Genomic DNA, 23,770 nt, shown 5'->3' with positions numbered 1-23,770 from the left:
GGACTTTGATCCCAGACAAGGTGACGATTTACATACCGATAATCGATCAAAGGTCAAAGAGACCTCTTGTTGACTTGCATCTCAGTATAACCTGGATATTCTGATTCCATTCTACTATTTCACAATGTCAGAGATAAAATACTACAAATTATTTGGCATAACATAGGATTTTTTTTGTTACATTTTTTTGCGTTTTACATTATGTTCAATACTGTATTTTTGTCTTTATGTTGCATTTACATCTTAGTGTTCCATTATTTTCAAGTCCCACCATTTTACATCCATTGTATACATTCAGTAAGTCTTATTCTGCTTTGTGACTTGTGATCGTTTAATGAAACTATGCCTTCAACCATGCAGACATAAAAAAAAAATTGAAATATACTTTAGCCTCTTCTGCAGGCCTACTGAGCGTTTTTGCATTGGCGGTTGTGCGGGTATATTTTGTCGAAAGATCCCGTATGCATCATGCAAGACTACAAGTTGCGCATGCAACCCTTCTACTTTGTTGTCCTGCTTTAGTTGGGTTTTTGGAAACTTTCCTTTTAATGTATCATTATGTAATAAGAAATCGTTATGAATAGATAATATTTGATTTAACTCCTATTTTTGGATACGTCTCTTATTGTTACTTATTAAAAATATGATTGCAGTCCAGTATTTATTTTTTAAGCGATGCATTAACCAAGATAATAATCAAGAGGCGCTTTCAGAAAAACAATAACAAAACAAAAAACCGCCGGAAATCGTCATATCCTCTGAAACGAGCGAAAAGGGCTTTGATTGTTTTACTGTCAAAGACCGTACGCCAGGGCGGAGTTTCTCATTTTCACTGTGTAATACAGACCCCGCTCTCGCGGCATGCGACGCAAAACGGAAACTCAATTAATGTCGTTTTGGTGAAAGCGGGAGCATTTAGCCACAGGGAAGCTGAGAGGCTTTGTCTATACTACCGGGTGTAGCCTTTTTATGTTTAATCTCAAAGTCGTGTTCTCATACAAGTTGGCTGCGAGGTTATGATCACTTCAACACATTAAGCGACCAAACCCTCAGCCACCATCTCGTTTATATGGCGGCAAAGGAACCTGCAGAAAATGGTACGTTCCGTACTACCTTCAACAATAAGGATGTTTATATTCATGAACTGTTACTGTATGTCGTCGTTGATTTCAAACATGTCTATGTGTGCAAGAACCATATCAATACATCGGAATCTCTAGGACGACTAGTCCAAGGCTATTATCCGGGTTTTTTTGCACAGCACACCTGGGCAAACGTGCCACCCGTCTCCTTTGGAGATTCAACAAATGCGGTGAATTTCTTTGGCATCGACGGTCTTTTTAAAATGTTTTTTTGCTTTTCCCCACCACCACCGCAGATGTCAGCCTTCCCTTCCCCGCGTTGCAGCTCTTGGCCCCGCCCGTGCGGCTGGTGTCGGCGGCCGTGTGGAAGGTGTTGAAGCAGAGGGACGTGGCTCGGTACGGGGTCGTGGAAGAGTTCGTGACGTCGGTGTGCGAGAGCGTACCTGGGATGCTTACCTTTCGGCACCAGGGTAAGCTGACGTTGGGACTGCGAGGACGGGTAAGTGATCAGTTTGGCAGAAGGAAAAAAACGGCCTGATTCAACAAAATATTTGTTGTTGTTGTTATAGAAATCACTCTATTTTTCTTAGGCATACATCAATAAGATCATGTTATCTTCTAATTTTCTACATGCTTTTAGGAAGCTTGTATGTATTAAATGTAACTACAAGAGCTATTTGAGCGCCTGGTCATTTTACCAGGATTTACACACGCCTGTAATCTGACTGACACAAGCTCTCACTCACTCACTCACTGACACTCTCTCGCTAGCTCTCTCTCTTACACACACACACACACACACACACACACACACACACACACACACACACACACACACTATTCATTATACAACACTACTTAAAAACACAGAGACAACCCAGAACAAGCGGCTATAAACAACTACAGCCACGTCTGTTCAGGTGAGCCGGCCCTATACAGCTATTGTCCCTTGTGCTGATTCTCAGCGTTAGCAACCGCGATAAAACAACAACTTCCCAAAAAATAACACGCGTAGCTACACGTTCAGGGAACAGAATATAAAAAGAAATGACAGCAACACAGCACCAAAGAATTACCGAAACTGTTAATATAAATGTTTTTATTGGATGACAACTACAGTCTAAAAAACAGAGAAGCATGGCTTCCCTTGGCCTCCGGGAGAAAACGCCACTGGTGTGGATGTGGGTGTGTCCCAGCTCCAACTGTTTTCTCTTATTTTACAGTTGATTCTGGAGCTCCTCTTCTGCAGTCCAGATCATCCCGACCTGGAGCTTATAAACCGAAATTTGGAACGGTTCTGTGCTCCTGCACCCTGTTCCACAGCTCATAAACTGGTAGGCGAGAACCGCATTCAACCCAAGAACATTTAGACCAGGGCTTTAGAGCTAAAGGAGAGCATAACAAAGGCCATTAAGAAACCACACCACCTGTTTCCTATGGTGGCCAGTTGGAGTATGACTGCTGTGCTGTCCATGTTGCATCGGATGTCAACCACGTTTCGTGTGAAATGTTATGATTATTATTTTTTATTGTGTTTTCTTATTTTATGTGTTTAGAGAAAGGACCTAAAGATCGAGAGGACGGTGAGCAGCTTCCACGAGCTGGTGGAGACTCTGCTGCAGGACCCCGCTGAGAGACTGCAGTTCTTCAAGGTACACAGACATACACACAAACAAAGACACCGACAAGCACACGCTCACGCAGACACAGACATACACACAAGCACACACGGTAAAAACAAATGGAATCAAAACAAATGGAGTGTAGAATGAGACTCCATTGCTTGCTTTATAGGATACTTTATAGTTTGTGTATTTACCCTTTTTTTAGTTCCATGAAGGCATGAAAACATCTTCACATGTTGAAGTGTGTGTGTGTGTGGGGTCTTTTCTTTGTGTACAGGAAGAGTTTCCTGAGGAGTATGGTCCCAAGTTTGACGAAGAACTTGAAAAGCTGCTCTGGGAGTTTCTGATTCGCCTGGACCAGCTGCTCCCGGTTCCTAACCTGGCTCAGGTACGCCTGCACTCACCTGTGTGTCTCTCGTTTTGTATGATCCGTTTTTATTGAGCATTTGTGATACTGGAATGGTTTAATAACGCATAAACCAATCGTACTCTGGAAGATAACCAGGGTTTACCGCTAACGTTTTAATGTATTTTCCGATATTATATGTATACCTGTTCCTTTGTCTTCAAAAGTACTGATAGGAAGTAGTGCTGCACGATTTGGTGAAAAAAACATATTGCGATTAATGTGGACAATATTGCGATTGCGATATAATAAACAAATGGTGTCATGAGTCCACTTGCTTGGTTATCAAGGAAAATGCACACAGATTACTGATCCTTTTTAAATGCTTATTTCTCAACTCAAACATACAAACTTAAACTATCATAAAAAATACAAAAGCTAAAAAATTTGTACAGTACTGTTTCAAAATAAAAAATATTTTACAAAATTAAATAAATAATAAAAATATATGTTTTTCAAATTAAGGCATTTCTGCAGTGCAAACTTGTTACGTTTTCTCAATAGTACAACTAAATGAAATAAATAGAATAAATAAGAAAATAAAAATATATATTCTTTTCTATATTTTTTTTAAATTAAATCGCAGCATTTTGCGGTTATACAACCGCAAAGGCTGATATTGCGATTTGATTAATCGTGCAGCACTAATAGGAAGCTCATCAAATCCCCTCCGCTGTCCTAAATCCTTCTCGTTGTGTCTTTGTGGGTTCAGACGGTGTCGTGGCTCAGCACTGCCCCCACTGTGCTGGAGGAGTGTGCGCAGGCGGCCACCCAGCCTCAGCTGCTGAAAACCATTCTGCAGTACCAGACATGTTTAGGCTGTCTGGAAGTGGCTGGTAGGACAACCTGTTTGTGTCCACACTGAATGATTAATGCCCAGCTTTTCGGCCCTGTGTATGTAGACTCCGGTGGGAAGGGCAGCCGTTGAACGTCCAGTCTTTTCCGTTATTGTAATCTTTGTTAAAAAAACATCAATGGTAAATACCAGCAGTAGTGGTGAACCCCAATGGAGCCTACAATATAACTAGATGAGCCCAATATCATGTTTTAGCCTGAATGAATGAATGGCAGGCCTGACGTCAGTAGGGGAGATAGTCGAACAGAGGCAAGCGGAGAAGGGTCTCTCTTTTTAAAAGTCATGCACAGCTTAATCCGATTAAAGCCATAGTTCGACTATGCTCCTCCATTGGACAACTGCAATTGTCGAGTATACATGGCGGTGACAAAATCGATTCATTGGCCGAAGCATGTTATGACCCGGTATAGTATAGCCACCGGCGGACCTATTTACGTCACCAGCAACAAGAAACTCGGGCGGTATTCGAGAAAGATGTTTTCAGTAGACAGCTGTCAGTTCACTTCGGGTCAATGTCATTTCTCCGACCCTCCATTGTTCCGACCTCTTGGTCGTATGCGGACTATTCTGGCTGCGGAGCAACGGCAGAGTCCAGCCGGAGGAGTCCGCATACGGCCGATAGGTCGGAACAATGGAGTGTCGGAGAAATGACATGGACCCGAAGTGAACTGACAGCTGTCCCTCATACGGCAACAATCCCTTTCTCCTCCATGTAGCATTTCAATCTGGCTTTCAGAGAGCCAAAGCCAAAGTTTCTTTCCCCCAATTCCTTCTCCACCATGCCTGAGATAACGCCCACTACGAGTCTTTGTTGTGAAAGTACCAGAGAGTCAGAGAACCCGACGCAGTCTTTAAGATTCATAAAATCAGGGAATATAACCCTGTCAGTTCGGCAACAGCGCAATCAATGAATAAAGATCGTAAAAACATAAAGATCAAAAAAACATTTATTTTGATAGATGTGCACGAAGTTACTACTTAACAGCATCGTTGATGACCAACGTTTAGGAAAACATGTACTTTTAATTCAGCCTTGGGTGAAATCGAAGCGTAGTGTGCAGGCGCGGCGCTTGGGGTCGGCTTTCGGGACTCAAGCCCCGAATCTCACTTCAAAAGCCCCAGATCTTTTTTAAGCTTTTGAATTTTCATTGCCATCTAGTGGAAAGGACATGCAACAGCATGGATAATATATGCTACAAAATCATGGGCCTATTGTTGGCTAAGCACAGTGGGCATACCCAGGGCCGACGACTGGGGGTGTAAGGGGTATATGCTTTTCAAAATAATTGAAACTTTCAATTATTTTTTGATTGTTGTTCAAATAGTTTAACAACATAACTAAATGTCATGATGAATATCGATCTAAATACAATCTTAGAGTATTAGTTTAATAAATTGGTATATTGTTGTTAAAAGTAAAGACTGCTGTGACTACTCTGTGAACACCCCTTTCAAAAAGCGCAAAATGGTTCAATCCACACAGCTGATTTCACCATCCAGTGAACTTTTTTACCTGGATGGAGATGCGGCAATATGTCACAGCCACAGTTAAATAAATTGAAGTCTGGCTCTCAGAAGATAAGGTGAATAAAGACAGGGAGAGAAGACAAAATGAACACACAAGATTCTTAACTACCTCCTTTATCGTTGCTAAAACTAACAGACAACACAAAGCAAGGGCAGACAATAGGCTACACTTTCAAATAATGAGGCCTTTTGTTAGCATATATTGCAACAGCAGGCTACTGATTTGAAGCACGCTATTATTAAATTAATACTAAGCCGTTATTAGGCTACATGATAAATAATAACCCATGGTATATAGGCTAGTTAGCCCCAGACGTCACGACATTACTAAATGGCTATATCATCCTAGCTGGATGGACTTATAGGGCCCAGAAGTTGGTGCCAGGCCCCTGGGCATACCACTTCTAAAATACAAAAAAACAAACAATCCGTCTCTGCAATCCTACTTTTAATGATTCTACTGAAAGCTTGTCCGCACCGATTTCTGTGCACAGTAGATTGGTTAAAGGTGTTTAAATGCATTTTGAAAGTCCTGTTGAGGTCTTATTCGTTTATTTACCCGATTATGACTCTGCAAACGCACTGAGAATCTCTCCTTCCTTTCGCAGCCTCCCTGCCTCCGAAAATGGGCGACTCCATCTTGACCTCGCTGTCTCTCCTGCCCTCTGGGAAGCCGCCCTCCGACCAGCCGACAGCGGTCGGCCACAGCCCCTCCTCGAGGAGCAAGCCGGGCGCCGGGCGCCGGACAGACGCCGCGGAGAATACGAGCCAGTTTACATCGCCGGTCATCGGGCTGATATCCAACAAAAACGTGCCGGCCATGATCATGGCGGCCAGCAGGAAGAAGGCGGCGAAGGACAAGGAGGAGAGCGAGCGGAGCAACGGAGTGAAACGCAAACAGCCCGACGCCGGCGAGGAAGAAGAAGCGGGCCCGGAGGAGAAAGAGGAGGAGGAGGAGGAGGAGGAGGAGGAGTGGAGCCTGGCGGGGCGTGGCACCGCTAAAAGGGGCCGGAGGAGTTCGAAGAAGCGCCGCGGAAGACCAAGTGGACGCCAGCGGAGCCGAAGCAAGAGTCTCTCGGAAGAAGGCGACGGAGAGCCGGACACCACGGGGACCCTGAGGGAAGCCCGCGGGGCCTGGCCAGCCCTGCTCTCCTCCTGTCTGCTCCACCAGCCCACGGTGCTCCTCCGCAGGCTGGACCAGGCGGCGTTGGTCACCGCTAATGCTGAGGGCGTGGGGTTCAAGCGTGAACATGACGACGAGAACGGCGACGACAACAGCGGCGAGCAGGGAAGTAGTGGCAACGTGCGCGCCAAGAAGAATGTGCTAAAGATCTCAGCGGGGAAACAGAGGAAATGCAAGACCCAGCCCCCCTGTTCAGATGACAAAGAGTAAGAGACGCGTAGGAGCGTACATGGAGTGCTTATTTTCTTATTGTTCTTTCAACCTCAATGCTTGAGAGAATAGGGGGTTAGATGGTTATCGGATGGTGATCGCCGCCTTACCACAGACGGCAAAGTTAAAAAGGATTGGTTAAATGGGTGGTATCTGCTTTCTTTTATTCTGCTTTGAAAGGCTTCTGCAGAGGTCGGCCTCTTAACGGCTTTTAACCTTTTTGTATCTTCCCCTTCCTGAACCCCCTTTGGTCCATCTTTATGGTTTGAATGTTTTAAGTGTTTCTATGGCAGAAAATGTAATCATGTGAACTGGGGTGAACTTCAAAAGCAGCTTATTAAAAAAAACTGTCTTGTGTTTTGAAAAATATTTTTAAATAATAAAAAAATAAGAATCATATCCGAAAATGTAGTGTGTAGTTATTCTTCCAGGGAGTTATCCTTTACTTCCATTTCCATATGATACAGCTAATAATGTATTTAAATTGGTAGTAATAAGTACTATTAAATTGCAGCTTAGTAGCAAGACTAGTTCCCATAGCCTTCTAAGCATAGTGTTTTTTAACTTTGCAATCCTAGGTAAAAAATAAACATTATTTTACGCAACAAATCTTTCTGGCAACAACTTTCATTGACTCATTCTTCATGTATTGTTTCCATTTATTTTTTTACAGGAATTGTCATGTATATCCAGGTATATCCAGCCCTCCAACAGTTACAGGTGATATAAAATTACTGCATTATAAGTTGGTATGATAACTTTGTATAGGGACTTTTGCAACAATGGGTTGATGCCATGTAGACATAACTACGGATTATGTGTCAATTTTGATGTGTAGAGGCACATCACACACCCGGAGAAAGCGACGACATCGTAGGAGATTCTGAGGATGAGGCCACAAAGAACTTTAAGGGGATGGTATGTACAAAAAAACCCTGTCTGTTAAGAAGGGAATGATTACTCTGCTTAGGTCTGACCAGTAGTGGTCGCCAGAGACATGCATTGTGTATTGAATGGATGAAAAACGATATGTGTGTGTGTCCCTACCTTTTGATTGATGCTGAAAGATTATAATGTAGTGTGTTTGTGTTTGTGTTTCCCAGCTGTTTGTGAAGCGTTACTACAAGACCAAACACAACACCTATGTTCCAACTCTGCGTGAATTCTGTAAACCTTGGATGGTCAGGCCTAACTTGCTCTCCCCCGGCTGATGGACGAGATGAAGTAGATGAAGTAGCATGTTCACTGTTGTGTGTGTGATGTCACTTTAAATTATGTTTACGCCTTTTTACTACAAGCTACACGATCATGGAATGGGACGCATTTTAACTTGGCTTCTTACTTAAAAAAGTTAACCAAACTACATATGTATATATCAATAAAATTATGCTATAATGTATTTCAACCAGAGCTCTTAAATGGATCGAATGTCCTTATGTAGATAGGAATACTGTACTATAATTTGATTTAATAAATACTTTTTGCAGTTGAAATCTAAACTACAATAAGTCTGTCTGGAATGTATTTTTAATAAGTGTTAATAACCTTGCTTGTTTCCCCTAATTGTGTATGGTTTGCTTTGTCGATATCCAACATTGATTTCCAACAGATTTCTGATTCATCCAACAAATATTTCAGCTGGAAAGATGTATTAAGTTGCTAATGTCTTACAACTGTAATATTACAATACTAGCATAACTATTAGCACAACTCGATTTAAACTCCTGTGTTAAGTGATGATGGAACATGAGCCTGACATTGCCAGATGTCAGGCTGTCAGTTTGAACATTAGTCTGGAACCTCAGTTCATTTTGCATTTCCAAGTCAACAGCCGCAGACTGAAATGCCTCTGAACGCAATTGGTAAGACCGATCACCAATCCAAGCAATTAAACGCACGACACATCAGGGGCAGCCTTTGGTTGTTTTATAAGACAACCAAGATGATTTTCTGCTCGTATAAGGTGCTCCTCTGTACAGTCATCACAATGAACCCGCCCAATATTAGATCAACAGTTGTGATTTGCCCGACCCAGGACAGGTCCGCTAGGAGGGTGTGGGGGGTCAGATACATAAGCCAGAGCAAATACAAAATTAGCTGGCAGATGGGTTTGGTTCCCAGGCTAACACATAAATGAAATGGCTTCCACAATGTTTCCACCAGTTTGTTTTTATTCTTCTGATGCTTTGTAAATAAGGCACAACGATCACTCCCACTTCATAAACACGTTTTCCCCTATTGTATCGTACAAGATCAAATCTCTTTAAAGACCATGACAGATCTAGACACGCATCTATACTCGCTGACCTTTTACATCATAGGGAAAAAAACAACTTAAATCAATGAATGGAATTCATAAATGGACACATTTGTGGACACACGCTATTTTAAGTGTGTGAGCCGGTTGCATTGGCTGGTTTACAGCCGACAGTTCATCCCCCCGGTGACGGTGATGGTCTCCCCGGTGATGTACGACGCGTCTTTAGAGCACAGAAATGCGATCACACCGCCGATTTCCTCAGGCTCGCCGACTCTGGAGGAAAAAAGGGTAAGATCAGGTAAACCTGATCCCCAATTCCCACACTCCCCAATTCCCACACTTCCCCTCATTAAAACCCATAAAAACATGAAACACTTTTTAACACAATTTAACATCGCCCCCATACATATCACTTATGAACCCTAAGGAAAATGCATACTGATAATTTATGAGAACGTGAGAAAAGGTGACCTAATGATGGTATCAAATCAGCAGCGTTCAGCCAATCTTTCCAAACCCATGGGGAAAATGGCGTTGTTGAAAGTTCACCTTTTGATACATGTCTGCTTCATGAACTCTTCAGCGACGTCCTCGTTCTTCCATAGCTGGGGAGGAATAGATTCCCAATGAGACGCATAAGTTTAATATCATAAATAATAATATCATTAAAAAGGTATGTTTGGGTTGACCCAAACATAAACCAACTCATTTTGTTTTACTTCATGATAATGTTTTTACAAGACTTATACACACACTCACACAAACTGCGATGTGGATCATACTCACCATACTACTAAACTGAGTCTTGATAACTCCAGGGGCCACACAGTTGACCCTGATGTTGCTCTGAGCCAGCTCAGGGGCCAGGGCCCTAGTCAAGCCCAGCAACGCTGTCTTACTCACGCTGTAAGGACCCAAGGCCTGTGGGAAGCCAACCAGTGTGTTTATACGTTTGAATATGAAATATCAGTGATATAAGTACAGTGTAATAAGAGTGATGCTGAATGGGAATACCAAGTGGTCATGTGTTAGACATTATTTTATTTTAATGTACTGTATGGCTCTTGAAAGATGACACCAGTCTACAGCAACGACATCAAAGCCCGCTTACCGGCATCGGTTGGTACCCAGCCACCGACGACACAAACACAACGCTTCCCCCTCTGGCGGGAAAACAAACAAAACCAAACCAAGAATGATGCGTCACTGATGGCGTCAGGGGTTGTATCATTGAAAAAGGTTTCAAAAGTTGTGATATTTTCTTATTCTCATACACACCCTCTTTTCTCAATGTGTGGCACCACAAGCTTGGTCATTAGAAACGCTGACTTTACATTCACATCCAGGATCTATGCAAAGGAGGGATAGAGAGAAGGAAGTCAAAGTCTGCCATGGCGAGGAAGCGACTACATCAAACCAACAGTAAACACACAAGATAGACACTTTCTTCAGTTGTGTCGTCTTTCCGACATTTTTTGGCGTCAATTCCGCTTTAAAAAACCCTCACACTCAAACCAAACGTATAGCTTGAATATTATTCAGCAATTTATTCTGTGAACCCTATGAACAAGAGACTTGTTCAACAATCAAGTGGAACACTTTCTTAAAATAAATTCTCCTCAGCCCACTTATGCAGTGAGAAGGTAGGTTGAACTCATGTGCACCAGGCAGACACACGTCTAAGCATCGGTATTAGCATGGCGGAATCATCATCGGAGAGCACAATTACAGACATGTTGGGGGCGGGGAACACACCGGGCTTTCTGGAAGGGGAGGACCTCTGCTCTAACCACTAGGCTATGATAGGATCTACAAGTCATGGGCTCACGAACCGATATATACACAATGTACAGATAATTGTTTTCTTTAAGTTAATCAACTGTTTTTAACTCTCATTATAATGTGAAAAACTCATTTTTGTATAAAATAAATACGAAAATCTCACCTTGTCCCAAACCGCTTCTGTGGAGTCCATGATATTCCCGAAGAAAGGGTTGACTGCTGCGTTGGACACTAGGATATCTATACCCCCACATTGGTCCAGTGTCTGTCCAGCAGATAGAGAACAGACGGACAGATGTTAACAGAGCATGGTCACTCCAAGCACAGACCCCCCCCCCCCCCCCCCCCACAGTTGTCCAGCTTCATTTTCAACCAAATAATTTTTGGTTGAAAATGTGTCCCCAATGACACCCCCACTTGCGATAACAAGACACATGGGATGGGACCGTTTTTCCAAAAAATGGGAGAACTTGCCATTTGGACCAGTTTTTCTCGATCTTGGCCCTTGCCCACGTTGCAGGTGGTGCCGGTCACCTTGATGTCCTGGCCCTGCAGCGTTGCCACGGCCCGGTCCACGTTGGCCTGGCGCCGGCTGCTCACCACCACGTGGGCCCCCCTCCGGCCCAGCGCCTCCGCCGCAGCGAGACCAATCCTACCAGGGGGCCGGAACACAGGGACAGGCGGGAGTTGGACCAAATAATCCATTTGGTTAAGCTTACCATCTTTGAGGTAATGGATGAGGATGCCTCAGCAGCATCCAGTAACACACTCAGAATGCGTTGCTGATTTTGACACTAACATATGAAACCTCACTAGACACACTGGGTGGCCATAGGGCTAACTTGCTTTCTTACCCATCTGTAGAGGCGGTCACTATGGCAACCTTTCCAGCAAGGCAGCTTTGAGACATGTTGCGTTTACCTTGGACCAGATTTGCCGAAATGCCCCTTAAAACAGTCCTCCACATAACCTGCGGACGGAGAACGGCAATGGGCCACGCGTTAAGGATGTAGGTCAAAGGGCGAGGCGGTTACTAGAGTAAATAAGACACAGAAGGAGCCATATACGCCACGTTGGCTGCATGTAGGCAGGGTCGGTTTTGAGGGGCAGCAGACAGCCAGTGCAAAGGCACACGGCAAAACCAATAACTAGCACAAATAAACTCAAACGAGCGTAGGCATGATCAAATGTGGGTCAAAAACGTTCCTCTGTGAATGAATGGAAGGTTAGCGGTGTAGGTTGTGCATAACAACCTACTATCTTTCTAGGTAAGCTAGAATTGGACCATAGTTCAATAACAGGTTTTTTCAGCCAATGAGTTACGAGGCGGAACCTGGCTTCTTATTCACCATCGCCTTATAAGATTATTCAGTCACAAATCAGACCGTTTTTTTTTGTATAAAATAAGCATTTTACACTTGCTTATTTGCTTTTACCGAAGTCTGATTTTAAAAACGTCTCATTAATTGCACTATAGAGTATAAGACATAGTCAAACAGACTAATAACCTGAATTATGATAATTTCTATTTTTGCTTCATTATCAGTCTCGTCACTGAATTAACATCTTTATTTCAATGTCTTAGTCTAGGACAGTGTTTGCACTTCACATCTATCTGTCCTAATCTCAGGACACTTGTTTAGAAAAGCAAAACTAATTCTAACATGATCCTCTACAAGAGATAAGAAACGAACATCTTATAACGAACTACGATCAATCCATTGTGACATGTTGACCTTACCTTGTGCAAAAAAGATGACTAGACTTAAAATAGAAATAAGTACATGCAGACTGCGGATGTCAGGCACTAGAATTAAATGATTCTTATTAAACTTCCATGAAGTCTTGACAGGTCACCAACCATGCCCACAACCACAACCCGACGTGACGATGACGTACATGTGTTATTTTCCGGTCACGGTGGGGCTCCTTTTTTTAATTTTCAAAATAAAAGCCATTAACCGTAGAAACATCTCCACGATTTCCCAATTACAAAATGCAATGCAATTCAAAATAGAAAATAAGCGCAAGAATGTTTAGTTTTATAAGCAAAAAATATCAATCGTGTTTACCATAAACGTGACACTAGTCATGGGTCAGGGATGAAAACGGTTTATCATGACACTGGTATATTTCTTCCGCCAAAGGGGGGCGCGCGCCGCCACGATGACGTGATGCTGAAAATGCTCCCAGATTTTGACCATTGAAACAAAAGTGATTTTGCATATCTCGGGCTGCCCGTGAGAGTGAAGTTTGAATATCTTCGACGTAAAGGGTAAACACGCAATCTATCTAACGCTTATTTATTAATATGCTGCGTTTTTGTCAAGCCATAAATTCATAAATATGCTTATCTAACGCTGCCATTGCCTTTGAAAAATTCTTGCAGTGTACGGAGTGGACGGCTTAAAGATAGCTTTTTGTAGCTCCTATGGAGTGGGCCGCGGTTACGTTACACAGTTGTTATTAATGGTATTTATTTAGTTTTCTAATGACTGTGAGGAAAACAGCTATGCTTCGACATTGGCGACAGCAGGGAGCGAACGTGTATCTTCACGTTACAGTGTGTGATTTGAAATCCAAGCTAAGTGATAGCATTGGTGTGGGGTACTGTGGTCGCTGGGCGTGGAAACACTAGACAGCTGCTGATGCCTGCCTACTCTCCCATTTTCATATTTAAACCAATATCCAGCCTTACACGAGTGCGACTCGGTGTTATCATCATCCAGGATTGACTGTGCGACCTATCTTTCCAACTGATGGTAGGAATCTCTTACGACGACTACAGCAGCGGGGATTGGCTTTCCTGTAGGAGACCGGGTGGCAATGCATTCAGCGGAGACCCAGCTGTGCAACAGCAGCAAGTTTCTCCACTGGCCGATGCATTCGTGATGTTCGGCGGTGAGAGACAACGAATCTTCAACTAGATGGATGACCCCGACCGACCCAAGCTTTAATGGACGGAGCCCGCAAATATTAGACGATTCATAGCATTGTCTTAAAAGACATAACAAGAATGTCTCTCTCGGTGAGTACATCGATTGTCTTTGTTTTTTGAGTACTTTGTTCTTTATTTCTCATTTTGGTACACGTCAGACGCTACACGTCTGATGTGTTCATCTGATCAACTCGTACCCATCCCGCTCATAAACGTTAGGCACGTGTGGTGGTGGTGTAGGTTTATTTTATTTAAATTATTGAATAACTTATCTATTCTCCTGAGGTATTGCTTTCAGATGAGCGCTTGCCATTTACCCACTCGAACGGGTCCCACATGGCGCAATGAATCCTGGCTGTCCCCTGGGGCGGGGGGCGGGGGGGGGGGGGGGGGGGGGGGGGGGATTGGCTCAGAGAATGGAAGCGGGGGCTTGACTCGGGCAGCACAGTGTTCGCAATTAAAGCCCAAACAACAAGGGACAGATGTGGCCCGGCCACCCCTCCCCCCTCTGTTCGCTCCTCTCATTACCATTAAGTCCACTAGTCCATTCGGTCATTGATCCCCCTCTTCTCCCCCACTCTCTTTTTTTATTACCCCCATTAACGGCATCAATGTAAATTGAGGTTTACAGTTACCCCCCTCTCCCATCCTCCTCTAATTTTATGTGCATGTTTATCCTTATCTATGGCATGCTTTTGTTACCCCCCCCCCCCCCCCCCCCCACACACACACACACACACTCTGACACACACACACACACACACACACACACACACACACACACACACACACACACACACACACACACACACACACACGACACACACACTGGTCCCCTTATCCCCAAAAAAATCTATTCACTTTTTCCTCATCTTACTTGGGGTGGTAGTGTAAATGCACTTCCTTGTTTACTGCACAGAGGAGCGATCCACTAGCCAACGGGATTATGGCCTAGCCTGTCCTATTCAAGCCCACCCTGGACGGGGGTATGTGGGCGCCTCGTTGTTTCTCTGTGCTTGCGGGTCTGCATTTGACCCCGGTGTGCGCCGCTTGTCTCCCCCAGACGGTCCTGGCCAAGGCCCTGTACGACAACGCCGCGGAGAGCCCCGAGGAGCTGGCCTTCCGAAAGGGGGACATCCTGATGGTGCTGGAGCGGGAGCACAGCGGCAGCCCCGGCTGGTGGCTGTGCTCGCTGCACGGCCGGCAGGGCATCGCCCCGGCCAACCGCCTGCGGCTCCTCCACACCGCGGCCCCGCCCCCGATGCCGCCCCCGCCGGGCTCCGAGCCGGCCCGCCGTGGCCCCGGCGAGGACTCGGTCTACCTGTGCCCCCCCGGACCGGCGCTCTGTCGCACGCGTGTCAGCGCCAGCGCCGAGGACATTGACGGCATCTACCGCGCCCCCACTGGCGCCGGCGAGGGGCTCTACCAGAGCCCCGGCTCGGGGCCGGCGGCAACCCGGCCCGGGGAGCTCCGTCGGGAGGAGGGGGGCCGGCCCCGCTCCCACTCCAGCTCGGGCACCCGGCCGCGGCCGGACTGGGACATCGGGGTGGCCGGGCGCCCCCGCTCGCCCTCCCTAAGGGGACGGGGCAGCGAGGCCGGGACGCTCTACCAGATTCCCCCCACGCCCTCGGGACCGCAGCACCCCAGGCAGCAGGCGGGGGTCCCGCCGGGCCCGGAGGCCGTGTACCTGTCCCCCAGCGGGTGCCACCGGGCGGCCGAGGACCCCCAGGACAGCACCTACCTGCTGCCCAGGGAGTCTGGGACGGACTGTTACGGGACGCCGAGGGGCACGCCGCTGGGCGAGGACGACGTGTACCAGACCCCCACAGGGGGCGCCGCTCAGGCCGCTCCCGTCCTCTGCAACGGCACCTCCTCCGTCCCCCAGGAGACCCCCGCCGTGTTCCAGAGCCCCACGGCCGCCGGCGCCCATAGGAACGCCGTCCCGCCCTCCCCTCTGGCGGCCCACCAAAAGCAGGCGTCCTCGCCCGGCCCCAAGGCCAAGGGCGCTCCCCCCAACCCGGCCGTGGCCCGCGGCAAGGCCAGCCCCGCCGCCCACCACCGGGGCTCCCCCATGCTGATCCGGGCCAGCCAGGGCCGAGTCCCCGGGTCGCCCAACTTTGCCCGTAAGCCGCCTCCCCCGGCGCCGCCCATCAGAGGGGTCACCAGGAAAGACGTTCCAGTGACGCCGGCCACCGCTGCGCCGCCCGCCTCTCCCGCCGGGCCAGAGGCCAAGCCGGCGACCAAGCGCTTCTCCAGGGAGGGAGCGCCGAGCGGCCACAAGGAGCGCACGGGCCTGGAGAGCAAAAACAACGCTCACAACAAAAAGACAGAGGCCCAGGATCACGAGGATCCCGTGGATGAGCAGGTAAGGCTTCACGGTGACCCGACAGTTTGAAAGCCCCTTTCCCCGTAACAACGTCACTAGCGCGACTAGCCTCTATTCAGGCTCGTTGGGCTGGAGCCGGTCCCATTATTGTACTGCTGTTGTTCCATGGCTGGCACCAGGGTACTGGATGCAGACCAGCAATTTGCTTATTGCGCAAATAAGGCTGTGATGTGCCCAACGCGCGATTTCTGAACGAGGCGCCCATGATGCCCATTTGGGTCATGTTGCATGCATGCATGGGCTCAGCTTGAAGGTCATGTGTTTAATGAACTCTGGGCATATCTGACCCAGGAGAGGGGGTTGCTCTGTTCTGTTAGTTAGTTTCCATGGTTTCAGCCAGATGCATGCAGCCTCCCACTTGGCTCTACCCATGCCATATGTTCTTCCTGTTACTGGGATCATTAGTACACTTGTCAATGGGAAATCCATTTTGCACAACATACACGACGACACAGTTATTATTGCCTCAGTTGACTTCCCTCCCCCACAAACCCCTTTCACAGTCTCTCAATTCACAAAGATGTTGCACACAAGAGTCTTCGTGTGACATTCATTCGTAGCAATAGCACTGAGGAAATGTTGTAGTCAATAACAATGGTGACGTCGCAGAACAGCACGGCACTCCAATCTCATTCAGTGTGAGAATGAGAGAAGCTGGAGGACTGTGTGTGGTGTATATAGAAGGCCCTAGTGGGTATGTGACCTTGAGAAGGCACTTGTGTTGTAGCTTCCCACATCCCAGCCTTGTCTGTGGTAGTACATAACGCAAGCCAAGCGCCGAAATAAAATCCATCTTAATTTAATCCTTTTAAATGTTCTGGCTTCCACGGAATTAAATGTGATGACGAAGATAAGCTGAAGCTGGCGATGCATTTTTTGGCACCAGCAAGATAAACCAGTGTCAAAATGACAATGAGTGTGTGTGTGTGTGTCTGTGTGTGTGTGTGTGTGTCTGCAGGTGTACGACACCCCGCCCCGCGGCCGGTGGCAGCGTCCCGTGCCGTCTTCCCTCGGGGGGCACGACGTCAACGACGAGGACGAGGACGACGGCATCTACAACATGCCCCGTGCCCTCCCCCACCCGACCGACCCCCTGTCCGAGGTAAAAGCCCTGCTCTCATCGCTGCGGCTCCACCGTCCCCCACTTCCCAGTCCCTGACTGTGTCCGTATTGCCCCCAACGACGATGCCATGCGTAAAGCCAAAGCCAAAGTCAAGTCATCTTAAGAATTCCAATGCAAAGCTGATAAAGACGCCGGAAGGCTTAAAATAAGCACTGGGAGTGGAACGGGACACCGACGGCGTTGGTGACAGTTGCCGGGTTTTTGGACGCAGGGAAACCGGCGTTCCGCGTTCTCGCAGTGCCTCCGACGACCAGGTGTAGCGGGTCGAGTGCATCGGCGCCAGAGAGCGATCGAATGACGCACCAGCCTTTCTTCCCACATTCCACCCCCAGGCTCCCCCCTCCTCCCCTCCTCCTCTCCTCCTCCCTCCGAGGCAAGGCTGCACCTGTCTCAGGCTGCCAGGGGAGCCAGTCTGTCTGGTCAGGCCACTGTCATGACTGCTGCTATGTTCTCTGCTTCCCCCCCCCCCCCCCCGGTCCTCCACTGTTGCGCGAGCTTGTCAAAAGTGAGAGAGAAAGGCAAGGCCATGTAGAAGATAAGATGTGATATATTAACCCCAGGCTGAATCGAATCAGGCATGTAACCAGCTCGTCCTCACTGGTGCTGACTACCCCCGGGAAAACACGAAGAGCCTGACTCGCTTGGAACCAATGCATCTATGTTGTATCAGACTGTGTGGCAATCCGTAGATAGTGTTGTCATTTTTCCACATTATTATGCATTGTTGTCTGCTGGCCTTGTCATGACATGTTTGTTTTAATGAGTGTATATGCACGCAACTTGAGTAGTTGGTTTCGATGTCGGGAATCTCTGGTTGCCACCGAGAGCATGAGTTCTGCATGTTGTGCTGTCAACAGTCAGCGCTGTAGCTTGACCTGGCATAATGTAAACCCGGTGGCCCCAGTGTGTGTCCCACGTGCCGTTAACCACGTCCCCTCTGTCTCAGGTCTACGACGTCCCCACCATCACCCTGAACGCCTCCACCACGGACCCCCATCTGGCCGGCTCGGCCTGCACCACGCTGGAGGCGGTCGACGACGTGTACAGCGTGCCCACCCTCCCCGGCGTGCCCGGCCCGGCCGAGTCCTGCGGCGGCCTGTCCGCGGAGAAGGGCGGCGGCGACGCCTCCCAGACGGACTGTGGCATCTACGACATGCCGGCTCTCACCGTGGACGGCCTCCCGCACTCCTCGTCCTCTTCCTCCTCCGCCTCCACCCGCCGCCTCTCCATCTCCAGCAACGGCTCGGGCGACGTCCAGTGGCGCGCCTCGCTCTCGGGCCTCGTCCAATCGGTCCTCGCCGCCACCGCGTGCCCCGCCTCCGCGCCGCCCTCCCGGGACCTGGCCGCCTCGCTGGGCGAGATCCTGTCCAACTGGAAGGTCAGCCACCCCGCCGACCCGCCCCTTCAGCTGGCGTGGGCCCGCCTCTCGGAGCTGCTGCCCGCCCTGTCGGCCGCCGGCAGCGCCCCCCCCGCCGACGGGCTGCTCTCATTGGTCCAGCGGGCGCTAGAGGACAGCCTGCTGCTGCTGCAGACGCAGGGCCGGCCCCGGCTGCCCTCCCAGGACTCGCTGTCCCGCCGGCCGCTGCCCGCCCTCCCGGTCGCCGCCGCTGATGGCGGGAAGTCCTCCGGGGGAGGAGGAGGAGGAGGAGGAGGAGGAGGGGGGGGGATGGGCTCGCGCAAGGGCAGCTGGATCCAGGAGCGGCCGCTGCCCCCGACGCCTCAGCCGGCGTTCCCGCTGCCCGCCGCCCCGGGCCCCGTCACCCTCACCCTGGGGTGCTGCGACGACGAGGACGACCCCAGCAACGAGTACGCTGGGATCGGGCTGACGCCCGCAGCGGCGCCCCTGCCCACCGGGGACAGCGTGGGCTACGTCAAGCTGCAGGTTCGTCGCCGCTCAACTCTCTCTCTGTCTGGTTGTTGTACTTAGTCGGCTCCGCACCAAACAATTGCACCTCTGCCAGCTACCGGCTGTTGATATTGCGTTTCCGTCTTCCGCCGGGGGCTTGAAGTGGCCTCTCTCTTTCAAGCCGATCGTTATCCGCGCAGCCTGCTAGCTCCCCGTGCACTTCCTGCCTTTTGCCTTGCTGTCCTCCTGCTGCTGTTTTTATGTTTGCCTATTTTTATCCTGAACACATCCGTTGTGTGTGTGTGTGTGTGTGTGTGTGTGTGTGTGTGTGTCAAGTCCCTAACCCAGCCTCTCCTCTCCCCTCCAGGGGAAACCGGTGCCTCCACCTCCTGAGACACCGACGGAGAACGGGCTGACAATCACAGCAGATACTCGGGTAGGCCTACTTACCTTAGCCTTTCTCCAACCGCTTTAGGTTTCCCTCCCTATTTTAAATTCTTTAAGATGAACACCCTGTGATAGCTGGTCTCTAGGGATTAGCCAATCGTGTAGAGTTGGTCAATGGTTGTCTATGGTAAAACCGAGCGGGACTTCCTCTTGTTGTGTGTACAAGCAGGACATGCAGTCCGGGTTTCTATTCCAGAGGCAGCTCGTAGTAAACGCTACATGACATTATCTTTGTTTATGTAACGTTGAACACCAACAGCAGCTCTGATTTCACTAGGTTCCCATCACACAGTTCTTTCCTCTTGTAAAAGACTTGTGCACTCTTAACACTGCAGACACGGACTCACTGTCACAACCCCTGCACAGATAGGGCATTGATTCCACGTTTGTGTGTGTGTGTGTGTTGTTTACTGATGGGCAGTCGGTCATTACAGCGGCTCCCACAGCAGTTTGTACCCCTGCACCGGACTGAACCGGTCAGAATGTGAAGCCACACTAACGCTTCACCGCTTAATCCTCTGAGATCTGGCGGCTGATCCAAATCCTCTCTGACCTCCGTGGTCGTTTCCATCTTGATCCAAGCACGAAGGTCCTGCCTCGCCAGAAGGTCCTGAGTCAGGCCTCTCTTTTCATTTTGATTTGATACGGCGAACATTTCGGCAGGATCACTGAGCAAACTGAAAAAATCCACGTTCCGCACATTTGGACTAGTCGCGACCCAACGATAACAAATCAAAACGGCAGACAACAAACACGGTCTCTGTTTGCACACTCGTTCTCCTTCTGTCGCCCGAGGCTGTTGTCATCTGTTGACATTTGTTTGAATCGGGAACTGCGTGGTTCTCCATACCGAACAATGGCTTGTTTGTATACACACACGCACAAGAATACCCACGCTCACACTATAACTATGATCGAAAGCGGCCTATTTTACCATCAGGTGTAAAGTGTTGGGCTTAGTTGTTTGCGAGCCATCTAAAAAAATCGATCCACCCCCATGTAGGGTGGATGGATCCAACTCCATTCTAACGTGGGTAAAGTCCAGTCTAAATGGTATGAACAGAGGGGCCTATATCATGGTCTGGATTCCAACAGGCTGTTTATAGCGGTTTGACCGCGTGCTTCCTGCTAAATCTCCCCATGTTGTTTTCCTCAACCTCCATTGTCCCGGGGTTCCACTCGTAGGCTGCTCCACAAGACGCTCAAGTGGCCACGGCATTGTCTTAGGGAACGAGGAAACAGTCAGTGTATCCCCGCACAAAGTGCTTTAGCCGTTTGCTGATTACGTAATCCTACACCTTCAGCTTGAGCCTTTTGATTAGAGCCCAGCAACTCTCTCGGAGCGAACCCCCTGTCATGCTGGCTGTTGCTAGTCTTTTAAGTATGTTCTTTTGAGTAAGGATCCCGACTCGTCCCCTCTCCCCCAGGTGACTCCGTCCCCGCCGCTGCCCGCCTCCCTGTCCCTGGAGGACTCGGAGCTGCTCTCCTTCTACTCCTCCCAGAGCCTGGCCCACCTGTCCTGCCTGGCGGACTCCATCGACGGGTTGTTCGGCAGCGTGCAGGGCAGCCAGCCGCCGCGCGTCTTCGTGGCGCGCGGCAAGAGCCTCATCGTCACCGCCCACAAGCTGGTGTTCATCGGCGACACGCTGTCCCGCCTGCTGTCCTCGCCCGACCTCAGGGCCAAGGTGTGTGTGTGTGTGTGTGTGTGTGTGTGTGTGTGTGTGTGTGTGTGTGTCCAAATTCCTATTTACATAAGGTATAGCTGTAATTTATCCTATTTACACACGGTATGCCCATAACGGTATTAAAGAAAAGTGGTTCCTACATTAAACTAGTTTCCAGAGGGACGATCTCTTGCTCTCTTATTCCCCCATGAACCTATAATTGTCTCCGCTTCGCTCTCGCGCTCTCAAAAAATAATGTCATGTTTTTATTTTTTATTTAGGTCACCACTTCGAGCGGTCGGCTGTGCCAGTCCCTCAAGACGGTCGTCGTGGCAACCAAGGGCGCGGCGCAGAACTACCCGTCGGTGGCGGCCACGCAGGAGATGGTGGACCGCGTGGCCGAGCTGTCCCAGCAGGCCGCGGGGTTCTCGGGTCTGCTCCAGCGCCTGGCCGAGATCTCCTGATCTTCGCTATCGCCGCCACGTTTACACTACACCTGTGGGTGTTTTTTTTTTTCTCATCGGTCATGAAAAGTTTTTTGTGTTTTTACGGCCATTTTTTTTGGGGTGGGCGGGGTTAAAATGGAGGTCAAGAGTTGAAGCGAACAGAGTCAAATCGTCAAGCACGCTGCATCTGCACCCAAGCTGGATCTTTTTTTTTATTTTTTAAGTGTGTTCAGTTTTGTTGTGTGTGTGTTTGTGTGTGTTGCCTTGCCCGTTTGTGTTTTTTTTTTTTTTTTTAATACCTGACCGGTTTGTGTGTGTGTGTGTCTTTGCGTGTTGATAACTTATTGTTTTATTATATATATATTTGACACCTCACTGTCAAGTTGAGCTGCTTTGCTTTCTGCAGTGCTTTGTATTTGACCTTTTTTGCTGTTTATTATCTAGGTAATTCCCTCCGCCATATTTAGCATTTCCTTTGATGTTTGACCCGCTTCACTTTAAGCTTTTAATTTTTAGCTGTTCAACTTCATTTTCCCCATCCAACAACGCAAAACTATTTTTTCCAGTTGGCTAGCAACCCTCTCTGTTACATACTGCCATATACCCATCCCTTTGGTGAAAATTTGGAGCACCCATATCATGCAGTACACAGCCTACACACTATGAAAAGAAAATGATATGCAGAGATTGGTAGGAAAGGGGAAGAGCAATGAACCCTTTAGCAGGGTGCGGTGTTATAGGGAGCTGTTTTGGTTCCCAAGGCATTCCATGGGTGGAGGTTCACAAACCAGTTGGCCCGGTTTACCTATCCCAACCTGTCGCGTTGATGTTCACGGGTCTCCCATGTCTTGCTTTTTGTCGTTTTCCCTCCCGTCTCTCATGCTGTTACTTGGGTTGATTTGGATTCCTTGCTGGCATCGCTAGCCTTCCCATGTGTCCTTTTTCAGTCCTTTGTATATAGTTGCCGAACCGGAAAGAGGGACAGGGAAAACATATTATATCTGAACTAAAGAGAAGTATTTTTATGCGGATATACACATATACAGACAGTTCTGCGAGATGGCTTGGTGTTTTGGCGCCTGCATCGAGACACCCATGTTTATGTGTAATACACCTGTTTCCCATCTGTCACTTCTCCAGGTTCCATTTTTACACTGCTCCAGTCGCCAGCCGTAATATGGGTCACAGTCTACCAGAATAGTGTGCAACTGTTGTGGAATATGAAATTGACCCACAATAGATATCGTTATTTTATTTTTTTCAGAGACTGGTTTTGTTCAACACTACATGTTTAAATTTCCCCCAATTACGTTTTTTTAGCGCCCATTAAGAACCTTTTTTTTGCCTTAGAGTGCCACCTAGTGGGGATTGCAGTGTTATTTGCTAATGCCGGTGGCAATAGGTCCAAAATGTATAATAAGCATCGCCCATAAATGGTCCAATATATATTTATTGTCAAATTTGTACTTCATTTACTTTCGGATTTGCATGGCTTTAATTTTATACGTATGCACATTTTGGCGTATGCACAACCAGGGATGATTTTACTCGGTGAATTTAATCGTTTTATTTTCTTTTCTTTTTTAAGAACTTTTACTTGTGAAACAATGGTTCTTTTTTCCTTTTGTACGAAACTGTTTTTTACACTAAGAACTCCGTTTGAGTCGGCCTTTTTTTCTGCAAGATTTGAAGCAAATCTTCTGTCCAAGGTTTATCTACATTATGGAACACTACATGTAATGCCTGTATTGTATTTCCCATGTAAAAGCACAAATACATGCTTCGTTCAAAAGAAAACATTTTTTGTTTTTCGTGTCTGTCTCTAGGTTTGTTCTATTCAGTAAAACGTTCAGAATAAATAATTGTCTGAAGGGGGGGGGCTTTTGTTTAATATTGCAGTTGAGAAAACTACTATCCGATTATTCAACATTTTAACACTACATCAAATGTACAGTAAGTATTTAGTTGCATGTTTTTGCACTGTTAAAT

General features: G+C 47.9%; 3 protein-coding genes across 3 annotated transcripts; 2 read left to right on the top strand and 1 right to left on the bottom strand.

Annotated features, from left to right (window-relative positions):
* The first annotated feature begins 846 nt into the window (after positions 1-846).
* On the top strand, positions 847-8,331 carry tinf2 (TERF1 (TRF1)-interacting nuclear factor 2). Its single transcript, XM_079757746.1, has 10 exons — positions 847-1,097; positions 1,379-1,581; positions 2,306-2,416; positions 2,639-2,734; positions 2,985-3,095; positions 3,826-3,949; positions 6,105-6,885; positions 7,563-7,609; positions 7,728-7,807; positions 7,993-8,331. Exons 1-10 carry the CDS (start codon positions 1,070-1,072, stop codon positions 8,098-8,100), a joined length of 1,689 nt encoding a protein of 562 aa, XP_079613872.1. The 5' UTR covers positions 847-1,069; the 3' UTR covers positions 8,101-8,331.
* A 711-nt stretch (positions 8,332-9,042) lies between these two features.
* dhrs4 (dehydrogenase/reductase (SDR family) member 4) lies at positions 9,043-12,808 on the bottom strand. Its single transcript, XM_079757555.1, has 9 exons — positions 12,673-12,808; positions 11,786-11,901; positions 11,406-11,583; positions 11,095-11,196; positions 10,428-10,498; positions 10,261-10,312; positions 9,936-10,070; positions 9,699-9,754; positions 9,043-9,422 (listed from the first exon to the last, which is right to left on the bottom strand). The coding sequence occupies exons 2-9, from the start codon at positions 11,896-11,898 to the stop codon at positions 9,308-9,310; spliced, it is 822 nt and encodes a 273-aa protein (XP_079613681.1). The 5' UTR covers positions 11,899-11,901; positions 12,673-12,808; the 3' UTR covers positions 9,043-9,307.
* A 332-nt stretch (positions 12,809-13,140) lies between these two features.
* efs (embryonal Fyn-associated substrate) lies at positions 13,141-23,548 on the top strand. The gene is made up of 8 exons (XM_079757664.1): positions 13,141-13,206; positions 13,698-13,959; positions 14,933-16,234; positions 17,214-17,357; positions 18,325-19,260; positions 19,592-19,660; positions 21,099-21,356; positions 21,617-23,548. Exons 2-8 carry the CDS (start codon positions 13,948-13,950, stop codon positions 21,797-21,799), a joined length of 2,904 nt encoding a protein of 967 aa, XP_079613790.1. The 5' UTR covers positions 13,141-13,206; positions 13,698-13,947; the 3' UTR covers positions 21,800-23,548.
* Positions 23,549-23,770: the final 222 nt, after the last annotated feature.

This window comes from Pollachius pollachius (assembly GCF_949987615.1).
Source record: "Pollachius pollachius genome assembly, chromosome: 20".
NCBI lineage: Eukaryota > Metazoa > Chordata > Actinopteri > Gadiformes > Gadidae > Pollachius > Pollachius pollachius.
The sequence above is the reverse complement of the archived record's forward strand: the minus strand, read 5'-3'. Positions and strand labels throughout refer to the sequence as shown.